The sequence below is a fragment of the Oncorhynchus keta genome, chromosome 34 (genome assembly GCF_023373465.1).
Source record: "Oncorhynchus keta strain PuntledgeMale-10-30-2019 chromosome 34, Oket_V2, whole genome shotgun sequence".
In the NCBI taxonomy this organism is placed as follows: Eukaryota; Metazoa; Chordata; class Actinopteri; order Salmoniformes; family Salmonidae; genus Oncorhynchus; species Oncorhynchus keta.
In genome coordinates this window covers 56337687-56354288 of record NC_068454.1, presented here as the reverse complement: position 1 = coordinate 56354288, position 16602 = coordinate 56337687, and the positions used below count along the sequence as shown (strand labels likewise).

The window sequence follows — 16602 nt, the reverse complement described above, 5'->3', positions numbered from 1 at the left end:
CTATTTCTAGCCCTGGCTAAGTGCATTTGTTGAAAACCGTAAGCCTCACCTGCATGGTTGAGGGGCAGCTGAAACTTCTCATTGTTGCTGATGTCCTCACAGCTGACAGACAGGAGCTCGATGTCGATGACCTTCACCAGGTCCCCAGTGGATAGGCACACCTCGTTTCCCGACAGCTCATAAACAGACCCTATAAAGCATCAACACACCACAATTTCAGCTCTGATGACAATGCATATTTGCAGCAACATACATGTACAGTACTTGTTGATTTATATATATATTTTTTATCAGAGGTGATTACTCAATAATACTGTCCAATTACAAAGCATTCCTGAACTGATGGGAAAAGATCTTAATATATGCAGTACACAGTATTAACTTCTCTGTACTAGGAACATGAGACTTTGTACACTCGTTTTTTTCCCCCATTTCCTTATTTGTCTGCTGCAACATTTCAAGGTAGTCTATTGACTGACCGTCCATCCATATAACCAAGCATATGATCTATTAACCTATGAACATGTGATATTACATACACTCCTCTAAGTATTTATTTAGACTGAAGCAAAATGTTTCATGAGGTGACAGTACAGTGTCACCTTTTGTTTGAGGGTATTTTCATACATATCTGTTTTACTGTTTAGAAAGGAAAGCACTTTATATATCTAGTCCTCCCATTTTGAAGGTGTCATACAGTATTTAGACATTCACTTATATGAGTATTGAAGTACTCAAACATGTGGTATTTTAATCCCATATTCCTAGCACGCAATAACTACATCAAGCTTGTGACTCTACAAACTTGTTGGATGCATTTGCCGTTTCTTTTCGCTGTGTTTCAGATAATGTTGTGCCCAATAGAAGTCAAATGAAAGTTTATTGGTCACCTACACAGTTTTCCAGATGTTATTGCAGGTGCAGTGAAACAGTGCAGCAATATCAAGCAATACAATAACAATACACACATAATCAGAAAGCAAAATAAAATGACAAGGAATTAAGACATCAGAGCAGTTTTCAGAGTCCGGAATATAAATATATACACCATCGTTCAAAAGTTTGGGGTCACTTAGAAATATAATTGTTTTTGAAAGAAAAGCACTTTTTTGTCCATTTAAAATAGCATCAAATTAATCAGAAATACAAGTGTAGACATTGGTAATGTTGTAAATGACAATTGTGGCTGGAAACAGCAGATTTTTAATGGAATATCTACATAGGCGTACAGAGACCCATTACCAGCAACCATCACTCCTGTGTTCCAATGGCACGTTGATCATTAGAAAATCCTCTTGCAATTATGTTAGCACAACTGAAAACTGTTGTTCTGATTAAAGAAGCAATAAACCTGGTCTTCTTTAGACTAGTATCTGGAGCATCAGCATTTGTGTGTTCGATTACAGGCTCAAAATGGCTAGAAACAAATGACTTTCTTCTAAAACTCGTTAGTCTATTATTTTTCTGAGAAATGAAGGCTATTCTATACGAGAAATTGCCAAGAAACTGAAGATCTCGTACAACGCTGTGTACTACCCCCTTCACAGAACAGCGCAAACTGGTTCTAACCAGAATAGAAAGAGGAGTGGGAGGCCCCGGTGCACAAATGAGCAAGACAAGTACATCAGAGTATCAAGTTTGAGAAACAGATGCCTCACAAGCAATCAACTGGCAGCTTCATTAAATAGTACCCACAAAACACCAGTCTCAACATCAACAGTGAAGAGGTGACTCCGGGATGCTGGCCTTCTAGGCAGAGTTGCAAAGAAAAAGACATATCTCAGACTGGCCAATAAAAAGAAAAGATTAAGATGGGCAAAAGAACACAGACACTGGACAGAGGAACTCTGCCGAGAAGGCCAGCATCCCGGAGTCGCCTCTTCATTGTTGACGTTGAGACTGGTGTTTGGAGTGTACTATTTAATGAAGCTGCAAGCTGAGGACTTGTGAGGCATCTGTTTCTCAAACTAGACACTTCTTCTTCGACACAGGCCATACGAGGTGATCAAGAAGCTGGGCCTAGTCAATTACCGCATACGGCAACCGGGAAGATGGAAACCTCAACAGATTTACCGCGTGAACCTGTTGAAGAAGTGGCACGAAAGGACAGCATTGGCTGTGTTATGGTCGGGACCCAGGATGCCAATGGTACCAGTGGTCGTTGAACAGTCTCACAGTGCATGGTGCAGCCCCATCGTGTTGGTGCCCCAACCGGACGGTAGCCTCCACTTCTCTCCACTTCTGATTTCCGGGGTGTGAACGAAATAAGGTTATTCGACGCCTACCCCATGCCAAGGGTGGACGAGCTCATCGACCGATTGGGAAAGGCCCGGTACATCAGCATCCTTGACCTGACCAAAGGATGTTGGCAGGTACCGTTGCCAGCCTCCTCCCGGGAGAAGACTGCGTTCTCAACATCTGACGGTTTGTATCAGTACCGGGTGCTCCCGTTCGGTCGCCATGGAGGCCCGCCCACCTTCCAGAGACTGATGAACAGAGTGCTTTGACCCCACCAGCAGTACGCAGCGGCATATCTGGATGATATCATCATCCACAGCCAGGGTTGGGAAGAACACCTGGCTGTGGAACCCCACAAAATGCAAACTAGGTTTCGAGGAGGTGAAGTACCTGGGGTATTTGATCGGACGGGGGAACGTCAATCCCCAGGATAGGAAGGTTCACGCGGTACATGACTGGCCCGTTCCACGCTCCAAGACACAGATCAAGTCCTTCTTGGGACTGGCCGGATACTATAGCCGGTTTATCCCCAAATTTGCGGCTATAGCTTCCCCCCTCACCGATCTAACCAGAGCCCGCCTCCCGAAAACAGTGAACATCTGAAGGAAGCACTGTGCTCCCATCCGATTCTCATAACGCCGATTTCCAGGTGCCGATGGTGGTCCAGACAGATGCATGTGATACGGGACTAGGTGCTGTTCTGTCCCAGATACACGATGGGGAGGAGCACCCCATCATGTACATCAGCCGAAAGCTGCTCCAGAGAAAAAAAAACTACTCTATTGTTGAGAAAGAGTGTCTAGCGGTGAAGTGGGTGCTAGACACTCTCAAGACTTACCTGTTAGGTACCCACTTCACCCTGGTCACAGAACATGCTCCCCTGGTCTGGATGACCAGGGGAAAGGACACAAATGTTCGGGTCACCAGGTGGTTCTTGTCCCTTCAATGCTGCTCTTGATCTGTTGTGCACAGGTCAGGGAAGAAGCATGGAAACGCGGATGCCCTATCGAGAAAGGAGACAACATATGTTTCACTGATGACAGTCCCCTCCCTGATAAGGCTAAGGGGGGGCTGTGTGGCGTACAGCAGGTCAGCCACCAGGGGGAGACTCGTCGAGGCCTGGTGACAGATGGTGTATACATCACGAGGCGATGGCTCTATCTGCTGGAAGTACCAGGTCTCGGCAGGTTCTCTGGCCAGGACTAATTGAAGCTGATTGGGAGTTGGTGAGTAATCAAGGGCTGATTGCTCACCAGCTGTGCAAGGCCCATAAAGCTGCCAGAAAGGCAGCACACAGGGAGAGTGGGAGAAGAAAGGACTCCCGTATAGTTGGGGACGGTTAGAGAGGTAACAGGAGTGAGTGCAGTTTTGATCCCGACAGGATACAGCAAGAACCAGAGGCCAGAAGACGGTATCCCGGGGAGGGTCTCATGGGGGAGACCTATCCTTTTCTTTTTGATTTATAATTTAAATAAACACCCTAGAAACCGAGCTAATCCTACTCTGTCCGTGTCTGATCTGTGTAAATATCTTGACCAAACCCCTTGGTCTGCCAGAACTAGCTATGTAGATATTCCATAGAAAATCTGCCTTTTCCAGCTACAATAGTCATTTACAACAATGTCTGCACTGTATTTCTGATCAATTTCATGTTATTTTAATGGACAAAAAAATGCTTCTCTTTCAAAAACAAGGACATTTCTAAGTGGCTCCAAACTTTTGAATGGTAGTGTATGTATGTGAATGGGAGATATAGACAGTATGGATATGAAAAGAAGAGGTGTGAATGGTAAATAATATTGTCATGTTGGAGTCACTTTTTTTATATAAATAAGAATATAGTATGTTTCTGAACACTTCTACATTAATGTGGATGCCACCATGATTACAGATAATCATGAATGAATTGTGAATAATGATGAATGACAAATAGGCACAAAGATCATACCCTCAAGGCATGGGTATCCTAACTGTGGTCTTGCCATACTGGGACACTTCAATAGAGTTGTCACAAACACTGTCAAGGAAATAGGCTTACTCAAGTTGTGCAGGATAATAAATTCAATTTGTGGAGTGCTTTTCATTTACAGATGTAAATCACAAAGCTCTTTACATTGAGAGCAACCATTAAAATGAAAAAAACATTAAAAGTGGTTTAGTACTATAAAAGGTACAGTAAATAATAAAGCAAACGAAAGGGACAAAACAACAGAACACTAAACTAACGTATATGACCAACAACAGGCATCACAACATAGATCATATTGAGCTTAGATTTAAAGGCAAAAGGCAGTTGTGGTCTGGGGCATGCAGAGGTGGGGGTGGGGGGGCTTGATCCAGAGCCGGAGGACGACAGAATGCTCAGTCAGCCATTGTTTTTAAGCGTGTCTTTGGGACTGCAAGTAGTCTTTTATCATTTGACCGAAGTGACGGTTTGGGGCTGAGCAGTTCACTGAGGTTTTGGGGACCAGAGGCATTGAAGGTATCAGAGGTGATGCAATACTGGACGTAATCATTACAGACATGAACCAGCTTTACCATAAACCATCCATCCTACCAATCATTGGCCTCAGTGATCATCAGGCAGTCCTATGGCCTCCAAAAGCCCAACAAACCAGAAGTGAGAGCATCGCCCTATCCGACAATCTAACCTGGACAGTTTTAGAAAGTTGATCACAACCCACTCCTGGCAAGAAGTATACAATGCCCCTGATGCTACATCCAAGACTGCTGCCTTCTATAACATGGACTGCTGTGTGTAATGACCACCTCCCTGTCCAAACTGTGAAAATGCACCCTACTGACAGACCCTGTATGACAGCCGAGGAGACTGGTAGGAGGAGCTATAGGAGGATAGGCTCATTGTAATGGCTGGAACAGAATATATGGAATGGAGTCAAACACATCAAGCATATGGAAACCATGTTTGACTCCGTTCCGTTTATTCCAAACCATAACAATGAGCCCGCACTCCTATCACTGAACTCTGTCAAGGTCCTATCAGTGACCCTCACTAGAAATCCACCTGTCCCATGACCTCTCCAGTTTGAGGGGCAGGACTGCAAAGGAGCTCAAAGTATCTAATAGTCTGAAGATTCTAGGGTTTAACGGTACAGAAGGATTTACCATGGGGTAAGCAGGTTGTTACATTTTTTTGGTGCAATTTGTTATGCTTTGGTGCAATTTTTACAAGTATGTGGTACATTTCCACAACGCATAGTACAAAACTCAAAACAGTGTGGCAGACGACAGGAAGAGGTGAGGGGAGTGGTTATTGAGGGGAGATTTATTGCAGCCTGCTGGCTCCACCCCCAATCCTTATATGGACTTCCTTCCCCAACAAGGCTGTAGTTCGTTAAGCCAGGGAGTGCTTGGGGATATAGGAGGAAGCAGCCTGCACAAAGGAGCAGAGAATAGAGAGAGAATGGTGTGTAATGAAGAGTGGGAGAAGAGAAAACAGTATCAGTGAGATTACCCCGTTTGTGTACCGAATTGGCTGAGGACCTAAGTTTTGGGATTCCCCCGGGAGAACAGACCGACTTGTGAACTGGGAAGTAATTGGTGAATTCCCCCTTTCTCTGTGCACAAAAATCCCTAATATCTCCCCTTTGTGCTACTGGTGCATGTTGTGTTATTGAACTTGGTGACTTTGAAACCCCACACCCTTTAGCCTGCTACAACAGATTAGCAAAAAGGCAGTTTCAAAACTCAAAGCACATTTCCAAATGACTGGGTACAACACAAAATCAGTCACCTTTTCACTAAAATTCAATCAGTGTTTCATCTAGAAATACATGTTCATATTAAGAATTTGCCTTTTGCAATGCTCACATTACTTTTAATATGGTAGTCTTATTTGTTAATATACCTTTCACTATTACTTAATCCAACTGCTCTTATTTGATAATCACTTAACCTTTTTGTAAACCTATACATTTCAAAACATATACAGATTTGGATAACTACAGAATTCCAATGTATGTTTGTAAAATATAAACAAAAAAGTATGATATACACTGAGTGTACAAAACATTAAAGACACCTGCTCTTTCCATGATCTTGACTGACCAGGTGAATCCAAGTGAAAGCTATGATCCCTTATTGATGTTAAATTCACTTCGTGTGTAGCTGGTAGGGGAGGAGATGGGTTAAAGAAGGATTTTTAAGCCTTGAGATAATTGGGATTGTGTATGTGTGCCATTCAGAGGGTGAATCGGCAAGACAAAATGATTCATTGTCTTTAAATGAGGTATGGTAGTAGGTGCCAGGCACACCGGTTTGTGTCAAGAACTGCAATGCTTCTGGGTTTTTCACGCTCAACAGTTTCCCATGTGTATCAACAATGGTCCGAGGACAGACGCTATGCGCTTCAGCACTGGGCGGTCCCGTTTTGTGAGCTTGTGTGGCCTACTACTTTGCAGCTGAGCTGATGTTGCTCATACACATTTCCACTTCACAATGACAGCATTTACAGTTGCCCAGGGCAGAAGTTTGACAAACTGACTTGTTGGAAAGGTAGAATCCTACAATGGTGTCACAGAGCTCTTCGTTAAGGCCATTCTTCTGCTAATGTTTGCCTTTGTTGATTGCATGGCTGTGTGCTCAATTTTATACACCTGTTAGCAATGGGTGTGGCTGAAATAGCCAAATCCACTCATTTGAATTGGTGTCCACATACTTTTGTGTATATATAGTGTATCTTTGCTATTGGATCAACTGGTTATTAAAACAACTAAATTGTGAATGTATAGTTGTTGTATTTTGGTGATTAAACCAATGTTTTCATGATATTTCACAGTAAACTTATATTTTGGATGAATGTTTTTGTGGTGAAAGATGTTTTTGAGTGTAAGACTGGCTGTGTTACAAGTGTTACCAGTTTGGAGTTTTGTACTTGTGAAAATGGCAACAAAGCGATTGAATAGAACTGTAAAACTCAATGTTTTATTTTAGGAAAGTTGGAAGATAATGTTTGTAAGAAGGCAATTGTAGGCCAAAATATAATCTTTTAACTTTGCTAAAATAAAACAGAATTTTTAATGGTGAGCTTTTCTTTCTACGATGATCAAATTTTTTGGTTGCACCTCAACTCACGTTGGTTAAGCGCTCGCCACTTAATTTCACATCAGCCTAGCCGTATGTCAGGCTTGGATTCGCAGTACCAAAACGATTAATTCATGATGATCCATAATCATGGTAGCATCCACATTAATATAGAAGTGTTCAGAAACATATGGTACTTTTATTGTAAATAAGACTCAAATGACACAATACATCACTTACTATTAATTTCTACTGGGCACAACACAATCTGAAACACAACCAAAGAAAACTGCAAATGCATTCTAGGACTATTTAATCAAATACTACACCTTTTGACTACTTTAATACACATCTGTTTTACCGTTTAGAAATTACAGTATCTAGTCTCACCATTTGAAGGTTTCTTATTTGGACAAATGTAATTATATGTATATGAAAATACCCTCAGTTGTAAATATGACAGTCTGTACTGTTGCCTAATTGAGACTTTTGTTCTACTTCTGTTTGTGTATGTCAGAATTGAGTAAAAAAAAAACTGCCACTGACTGTTAATCAGTAAGCTTGTCTGTCTCATTTCAGGCAATGTAAAAATAGGTTTGCCCACACATGGGGTTTATGAAAGAAAGTATGAAAAAGTCCTACCTTGAAAGTATACACCAGAGCAAACCTGTAGAGTCCGTGGCAGACAAGTTTGATCCAAGGATGCAATTAATTCTTGCAGGGACATAACTACTTCAGTGCCTGCCATCGCTGCAGTGCAGAACCCGATGTTGTGCTGTCTAGGCTCAACTGTGTTTCCAAGAGAGGTGCCACTGATCTAACAGTTGAAAGCAACGACTGTATGAGGAAGTAGGCAACCAGATATTATCAAGTAAAGTTAACCTCTGCCCTGTGATACTAGCTTGTGTTGCCAATAAAGATATGTGAACATGGCTTTGACTTCTTTATTGTTTGCTTGTTTTATGCAGACATAAACATTTTATTATTTGCCTACAATCAAAAAAGAAACAACTCACCAGGTTTCCTATGCGAAATTGATGATTTCTAGCAGTACAGTATTGCATTGTGGAATGTTTTATTCTATTCATGTTCTCTGTATGTGAATATATATTTTAAATAGATTTCTCACTATCAGCTGTAAAGCAAACTGCCCCTCAGGAATAATAAACATGATATACTCTACACCATAGCAGTCCAAAGGTGTAATTAAAATACATTCTGCAAAATTGTATGGTGTGTGATAAATGGGAAGCCACATGAACATGCACCAAAATTAAATGTTGCACTGCAACTTCCTACAATTTTCAGTCTATAAATGGAATATAAAACAAAGAGGATGTTGCTCTGGTAGTCTGTTCTTCTGTTCAGTGACTTTTCCATAAAAAATGGTCTATTCTATTGACTATTCTTGAAGTTATTCAATCTGATTCAAGGGAATGCGCGACAATGAAACATAGGCATAATAACTGTATGCGTTAGTGCGTGTGTGTTCACAGTTCATAGTTGCCATTACATTTCAGTAGTTAGCCTTTTTTTCTAGGGTCGAATCAAGTCATTGTAGATAATGGAATGCATTACTTTTTTTTCGTCCATTTGGGCAGAGACGGGGAGATTTGGCTGTCAACGGATTAACCCGTCCAAAACTACAATTCCCAAACCAAGGGAACATTTTACCCAGCATTCAACGGGTTTGTGAATGGGATAATGCTGCAAGATGGCGACAATTGCAACTGCTACAAATTTACCATCTTTTGATTGTCCAACATGGTGAGAAAATGCAATTATTCGAGATATTTACGTTATACAAAGACATCAAGTGCATGCAAAATCACAAAACAGCATTACTTTTTAAAATGTTGTAGCTGGAAACGTATGTATTCCTTTTAGCCACGTCTTATTAGCTAACACATGCTAGCTAGCTGATACATTTCACTGAATGGTGTGCTTAGCTTTTGGTCCTTGTTCTTTTCAGGGCAGGCAAGCCCCCTCCAGGACTCCATTTGGACGTGATGAAAGGTGACAAAATGGTCGAGGTAAGAGCTTGGGGCTTCACGGGGCAAACATTTGAACTGCGTGTCCGTATTAGCCACACTCAAACAAGGGTAGATATTCTGTATTGTTCCTTAGAATATGCCTAATATCTTGCATAATAGATCATCCATAACGCAACTGATGGGTTTACTTACATTCTGTACTGACCAACTGTACCAGCTTTATCAAAAGCTCTGATCGAGAACCATATGTGGGTCCTACGTGATGTAGTTTACTCTTAAATGTCTATAGTCTAGACTGTCTACTTCAATATAGTATACAATATAGTCTACTTCAGTCTGTATACTTCAGTATAGGTAGCTAGGTGTCCTGGTGTAATTAACTAAATAAACAAATTGATCAAACATGCATGCACCAGATATGGACCCGACTGTCCTCAGCACCAGTACACACTGGCGTCTTGAGTTCCGTGACTGTTGGGTTTTAAGAAAGGTGCCACAGAAACAGCAGCCCTGATATTTAAGCTCATGAGTGTGAAGGTGCACTCTTGAGTTATGGCTCAGAGGCACAGTGCTTTAAACAGTTTCTTACAGCTGGAAAGGATTTCATTCAATGTTATCAGTGTTGTTAGCCTGGATGTCTGTTTCTGATCTCTTGCAGACTCCTTATAGAATTGTCTTGCTAAAACAGCTTGGTGTGAGAATGAGTGATGAGTTGGCAAGAAAGCAGAATTATATATGGGACCTGGTTATGATGTTGTGACAGGGCAATACATGTATTTTCTCACATCTGTTTGTTATGATGGTGAATCTTTGTAGAAACTGATCATTGACGAGAAAAAGTACTACTTATTCGGGAGGAACCCGGACATGTGTGACTTCACCATCGACCACCAGTCATGTTCACGCGTGCATGCTGCCCTGGTCTACCACAAGCACCTGAAGAGGGTGTTCCTTATTGATAACAACAGCAGTAAGTGAACTGTCGTGAACATTAGTCTGGAAAATACTGTATCTTACTGCAGCTAGTAAAAGGACTCAAAATGTAACAGTTGCATTGCCTTAGAGGAGTGCACTGTAGAATAAAGGCTATGGAACTATTATGTTTTGTTGACTCTTTTCTTCACTTTTTATAAACTACATCCCTACATGATATGTGGACTTGAAGGTTGTAAATTACGTTCTCAGCGCATGGTACCTTCCTGGGACACATCCGCCTGGAGCCCAATAAGCCTCAGCAGGTCCCCATAGACTCCACCATGTCGTTTGGGGCGTCCACGCGAGCCTACACCATCCGGGAGAAACCTCAGAGCCAGCAAGGAACCAATGCCGCCACAGGGGACAGCAAGGCCGGAGAGGACGAGGAGGGGTCTAAGGGCCTCTTAGGATTACCAGAGGAGGAGACCGAGTTAGAGGTGTGTCTCCAGTAGTTGTCTACCAGGGCATTTGTATATATTTGTACATGCTCGTAAGGCGGGTGTGTACTATTACCACAGTAGCTATAGATACACTTTGTTAAAAAGGACATAGTGAGTTATATTTTGTTCTGTCAGTGTTTTTAGTGGTTTTTTTTGTGTTTTTTTTAGCTCTCGCTGCGTGTTTAGACAAGGCTATTCCTATTAAGCACATGTGTCTATTAACTTTGTTTCTCCTTTCCCAACCATTCATCCATCCCTGTCTGGGCTGTGACAGAATCTGACAGAGTTCAACACGGCCCACAACAAGCGCATCTCCACCCTGACCATCGAGGAGGGCAACCTAGAGATCCAGAGACCCAAGAGGAAGAGGCGGAACTCCAGAGTCACCTTCAACGAGGACGATGAGGTCATCAACCCGGGTAAGCTCTCTCTTCAACCCCATTGGCCTAGCACCAGTATCCAAGTATTGGTTCTTTCTCTGTTGTTGAGGAAAAAGTGTTTCTGTGCCTGTCTTCATATTTCACAGTGTCTAACAGACATAAAAAATAATAATAATTATGATCTAAAAGAAAATATTGATCCTAGTTGAACACTCTCACTTTGAGATGCTTTGTAAACATGGACCCTAATTTACAGTACCAGTCAAAAGTTTGGACACCTACTCATTCAAGGGCATTCTCTCAACCAGCTTCACCTAGAATGCTTTTCCAACAGTCTTGACGTAGTTTCCACATATGCTGAGCACTTGTTGGCTGCTTTTCCTTCACTCTGCGGTTTAACTTATCCTAAACCATCTCAATTGGGTTGAGGTTGGATGATTGTGGAGGCCAGGTCATCTGATGCAGTACTCTATCACTCTCTTTCTTAGTCAAATATCCCTTACACAGCCTGGGGGTGTGTTGTCATTGTCCTGTTGAAAAACAAATAGTCCAAATAAGCGCAAAACAGATAGGATGGCGTATCGCTGCAGAATTCTAAATAAACCACTGACAGTGTCACCAGGAAAGCACTCCCACGCCATCACACCTTCTCCTCTGTGCTTCACGGTGGGAACCACACATACGGAGATAATCCGTTCACATTCTCTGCTTCTCACAAAGACATGGTGGTTGGAACCCAAAATCTCTCATTTGGACTCACATCAGACAAAATTACATATGTCCTCCTGTCTAATGTCCATTGCTTGTGTTTCTTGGCCCAAGCAAGTCTTCTTATTGGTGTCCTTTTAGTAGCAGTTTCTTTACAGCAATTCGACCATGAAGGAATGGTTCATGCAGTCTCCTCTGAACAGTTGCTGTTGAGATGTCTGTTACTTGAACTTTGAAGCATTTATTTGGGCTGCAATTTATGAGGCTGGTAACTCTAATGAACTTATCCTCTGCAGCAGAGGTAACTTTGGGTCTTCCTTTCCTGTGGCGGTCCTCATGAGAGCCAGTTTCATCATAGCACTTGATGGTTTTTGCGACTGCACTTGAAGAAACTTTCAAAGTTCTTGATATTTTCCGCATTGACTGACCTTCATGTCTTAAAGTAATGAGAAACTGTCATTTAATTTTGCTTATTTGAGCTGTTCTTGCCATAATATTGACTTGGTCTTTTACCAAATAGGGTAAAAAATATACACCCCTACCTTGTCAACAACACAACTGTTTGACTTAAATGCATTAAGAAGGAAAGAAATTCTACAAATGTACTTTTAACAAGCCACACCTTTTAATTGAAATGCATTCCAAGTGACTACCTATTGAAGCTGGTTGAGAGAATGCCAAAAGCTGTAATTTAGGCAAAGGGGGTCTATTTGAAGAGTCTCAATTTTAAAGTATATATTTTGATTTGTTTTACACTTCTTTTTTGGTTACTACAAAGTTCCCTGTGTTATTTCGTAGTTTTTATTTCTTCACTATTATTCTACAATGTAAAAAATAAAGAAAAACCATGGAAATGAGTAGGTGTCCAAACTTTTGACTGGTGCTGTAAGTAATTATATAAACTGAGGTTGGGTGAAAATAAGGAACTTTGTGCCAATCTAAAACCTGTTGCTTCACTCATGTAATGCATGCAGTAACTCAGTGCTTCTTGAAATCTTACAGAGGACATTGATCCCTCAGTGGGGCGCTTCAGAAACATGGTGCAGACTGCTGTCGTCCCTATAAAGGTAAGCCACTAAAATGCATCTATTGCATGAGGTGTCAAGATCCTATTATACGGTCACATTTCAGTTTAAGGAAGCCTATAATTAAGATAATTGCAATGATATCCCAGAAACAAACACTATACATAGCCTATAGAGGAGTTACTACTCAGTCTTTGGTCGTTTCCACTCTAGAAACAGAAAATGGAGAGGCACGGCTCACTTAGTATGGACGACGTTGTGACGAGGCGCATCCACAACTACACCTTCGGCGGCGGCCTTTACGGGGACCTGCCACCCACCAGCCACGAGGGCCACCACGCCGGGGCCCCGAGCGGAGCCACTATCCTGGGGGGTCTCCCTCTGCCCTTCCCCAACCCGGCCCCAGAGGTGAACCTGGCCCCGGACGCCCCCCAGCCACCTGTCACGCTCAACCCTGTCCCCGTTACAGGCCCCTATCTCTCCGAGGTTCTCAACGAGCCCCGCAAGAAAAAGTATGCTAAAGAGGCATGGCCAGGCAAGAAGCCCACCCCCTCCCTACTAATCTAACCCTCTCCTTACACTACGGCTCTTTCTGGATTCGTCTTTCCTCTGTTCTTTACCTCCTCTCTCATGCATTGTAGAAGATCCAAGGTCTCTCCTCTTGGACCTTCTCCAATGTATTTTGAGGCGAGGAGAGAGGCATGAGAAATCCAGGAAAGCCGAATTGGGAAAGAGCCTATGTGGTGGAGGCAGGGCTGACTCTCAGGGTATGGGCGGAGACATCAGGGACCATGACCCGTTGGAGGCGGATCGATTTTTCTTAAGACTGTTTTGTCAATGTTTTCTACGTTACTTCCTCGTTCTCCTAAAGATTATCCGAAAGTCTTCAGTAGTACATTCCATGAAGACAGGCACCCCACTCCTTCAGGAGATGAATGTTTGATGTGTTTTACAAATGAAGTCATGTAAAAAAGGCAGTACTTGGCAGACCAAGTCAGTTGGTCAGATAAGAGTTTTACCTCTAATTGATAGTCAGGCATCGTGCAGGGAAACAAACACGAAGCGAATGTAACTTAGGAAAACAGCCCTTAAGTTGGAAACAAACATCATTATGTTCTCATCCAGATTCACATGGATTTATTTTCCATGCTACAGCACCCAATATTATAGCAGGTTTTTAAAGGACCTGCTCCGTGTTGCCATTTTTGCTATGGGAAAAACATTGCGATACTGGTATCACAGCCTAATCGTTATATGGTTGGTCACTGTGAGTTCCATATTATGATCTCCAGTTCCTTCTTTAAGGTCTTGATATTTGTTTGAAGTCTATCTTTGGACATAGTATTTTTGCCCACTGTAAACATGCATATACAGTGCATTTGGAAAGTATTCAGACCCCTTGATTTTTTTCCCCCCACATTTTGTTACTTAACAGCCTTATTCTAAAATAGATGCAGAATTTTTTTATATATATTTTTTTATCCATCTGCACACAATACTCCACGTCGAAGCAAAAACAGTGTTTTAGACATTTTAGCACGTTATTAAAAATAGAATGCTGAAATATCACATTTACATAATCGCACCTTTGGCAGCGATTACAGCCTCGAGTCTTCTTGGGTATGGCGCTACAAGCTTGGCAGACCTTTATTTAGGGAGTTTCTCCCATTCTCTGCAGATCTTCTCAAGCTCTGTCAGGTTGGATGGGGACTGTTGCTACACGGCTATTTTCAGTTCTCTCCAGAGATGTTCAAGTCCGGGCTCTGGCGGGGCCACTCAAGGACATTCAGAGACTTGTCCCGAAGCCACTCCTGCGTTGTCTTGGCTGTGTGCTTAGGGTCGTTGTTCTTTTGGAAGGTGAACCTTCACCCCAGACTGAGGTCCTGGGCGCTCTGGAGCATGTCCTGGGCGCTCTGGAGCAGGTTTTCATTAAGGATCTCTCTGTACTTTGCTCCGTTCATCTTTCCCTCGGTCCTGACTAGTCTCCCAGTCCCTGCTGCTAAAAGGTATCCCCACAGCATGATGCTGACACCGCCATGCTTCACCGTAGGGATGGTGCCAGGTTTCCTCCAGATGTGACGCTTGGCATTCAGGCCAAAGAGTTCAATCTTGTTTTCATCAGACCAGATAATCTTGTTTCTCATGGTCTTAGTCTTTAGGCCTTTTGGCAAACTCTAAGCGGGCTGTCGTGCCTTTTGTGAATTAGTGGCTTCTGTCTGTCCACTGTACCATAAAGGCCTGATTTGGTGAAGTGCTGCAGAGATGATTGTCCTTTTGGAAGATTCTCCCATCTCCACAGAGGATCTCTGGAGCTCCTTCAGTGACCATTGGGTTCTTGGCCACTTCCCTGACCAAGGCCCTTCTCCCCCGATTGCTCAGTTTGGCCAGGCGGCCAGCTCTAGGAAGAGTCTTTGGTGGTTCCAAACTGGATGGAGGCCACTGTGTTCTTGGGGACCTTCAATGCTGCAGAATCTTTTTGGTACTCTTCCCCAGATCTGTGCTTCGGCACAATCCTGTCTCGGAGCTCTGCGGATAATTCCTTCATCCTCATGGCTTGGTTTTAGCTCTGACCTGCACTGTCAACAGTGGGACCTTGTATAGACAGGTGTGTCACTGTCCGAATCATGTCGAATCAATTGAATTTACCACAGGTGGACTCCATGTTGTAGAAACATCTCAAGGATGATCAATGCAAACATGTACCTGAGCTCAACTTTGAGTCTCATTGCAAAGGGTCTGTATACTTAAGTAAACAAGTTATTCCTATATATTTTTTAAATATATAGATTTGCAAAAATCACTTGTTTTCGCAGAAAAAGTCAAGGGGTCTGAACTTTCTGAATGGACTGTATAGTTATTTTTTAAATCTGTTAAACTTGTAATGTGAACTGTTTTATACAAGATGGATTATTATAGTGGTCCTTCTGTAGCTCAGTTGGTAGAGCATGGCGCTTGTAACGCCAGGGTAGTGGGTTCGATCCCCGGGACCACCCATACGTAGAATGTATGCACACATGACTGTAAGTCGCTTTGGATAAAAGCGTCTGCTAAATGGCATATATTATTATATTATATATTATATTATTATTATAGGAATTGACAAAAGTAGATCAGAGTTTCTGAAAAAAGATATGTCCATTTTCCTAAAGACTGAATAGGACTATAGGTTTATATTTTTACAGTGCTATCAAGATGAGTGCAGCGAGGAGAGAATTTGTTTACTCAGTTTACATTCACAATCTCAGTAATAAACAGTTAATAGACTGCGCAGAGTATATTTAAATACTATCTTCCATTATAAAAAAAGATTGCAGTATAACCTGTAAGTTGCAACTCTGCCTGAATGTTAGTGAGTCCTGAAGTCCTCTAGATTTTACATATCGCAATGTAAATTAGCCTGATCTGAGCCACCAATAAAATGGATTGGTCACATGAGTTAAGACTGTAAGGTTCTCAGTTGGTGCAATTTGATGTTGAGTATTGTTTCACAGGCCTTTTGAAATGATTAAATTTCAAATGTGGTACACATGGTCCTGCATCAAAGCACCCATAAAATAACTGTCAATATAGCGTCTTGATGTTCAAACAATTGTTAGTTTTCACACCAGCAGAATACGATGACCCCTTCACTGATTAATGAAACATTTATGTGGTATTTGAGAACTTGCAAAAGCCATGCTATTTGCATTAACTTTGTATAGATGGACAGACACGTGTACCTTTTGTCCCACTTTCGGATGATGTTGGATTTTTTTATTCACATAATACACTGTAAATAAAAACTGAATTTTGTCAAACA

At 42.1% G+C, this 16602-nt stretch overlaps 2 protein-coding genes and 1 non-coding gene across 4 annotated transcripts in view; 2 read left to right on the top strand and 1 right to left on the bottom strand.

The window, feature by feature from the left end:
- The window catches only part of LOC118367330 (protein THEMIS2-like), a 15348-nt gene extending 7222 nt beyond the window's left edge, over window positions 1-8126 (bottom strand). The window contains exons 1-2 of one of the 2 annotated variants that reach the window (XM_035750682.2): window positions 7924-8126; window positions 50-190 (exon numbers count right to left, since the gene is read on the bottom strand). Coding sequence is in view for 1 of the 2 variants with exons in the window: in XM_035750681.2 (XP_035606574.1) it covers window positions 50-190; window positions 7924-8029 (247 nt within the window). In the remaining variant the exon portion in view is untranslated. The remainder of the gene's footprint in view (window positions 1-49; window positions 191-7923) is intronic. The other variant, XM_035750681.2, reaches the window with a different exon arrangement.
- On the top strand, window positions 5282-16602 carry ppp1r8b (protein phosphatase 1, regulatory subunit 8b). The gene is made up of 8 exons (XM_035750683.2): window positions 5282-5370; window positions 8883-9048; window positions 9254-9314; window positions 10092-10245; window positions 10461-10687; window positions 10965-11109; window positions 12781-12845; window positions 13017-16602. The coding sequence occupies exons 2-8, from the start codon at window positions 8996-8998 to the stop codon at window positions 13368-13370; spliced, it is 1059 nt and encodes a 352-aa protein (XP_035606576.1). The 5' UTR covers window positions 5282-5370; window positions 8883-8995; the 3' UTR covers window positions 13371-16602.
- LOC118367958 (small Cajal body-specific RNA 1) lies at window positions 9683-9846 on the top strand. The gene has a single exon (XR_004822222.1). It is a non-coding gene; the product is annotated as a small Cajal body-specific RNA 1 (non-coding RNA).

Bases quoted from the DNA above. Each gene is read 5' to 3' on its own strand.
- ppp1r8b (XM_035750683.2), top strand. From the start codon at position 8,996: ATGGCGACAATTGCAACTGCTACAAATTTACCATCTTTTGATTGTCCA. The intron at 9,049-9,253 runs GTGAGAAAATGC...TGTTCTTTTCAG, and splicing joins TCTTTTGATTGTCCAACATG to GGCAGGCAAGCCCCCTCCAG. The intron at 10,688-10,964 runs GTGTGTCTCCAG...GGGCTGTGACAG, and splicing joins AGGAGGAGACCGAGTTAGAG to AATCTGACAGAGTTCAACAC.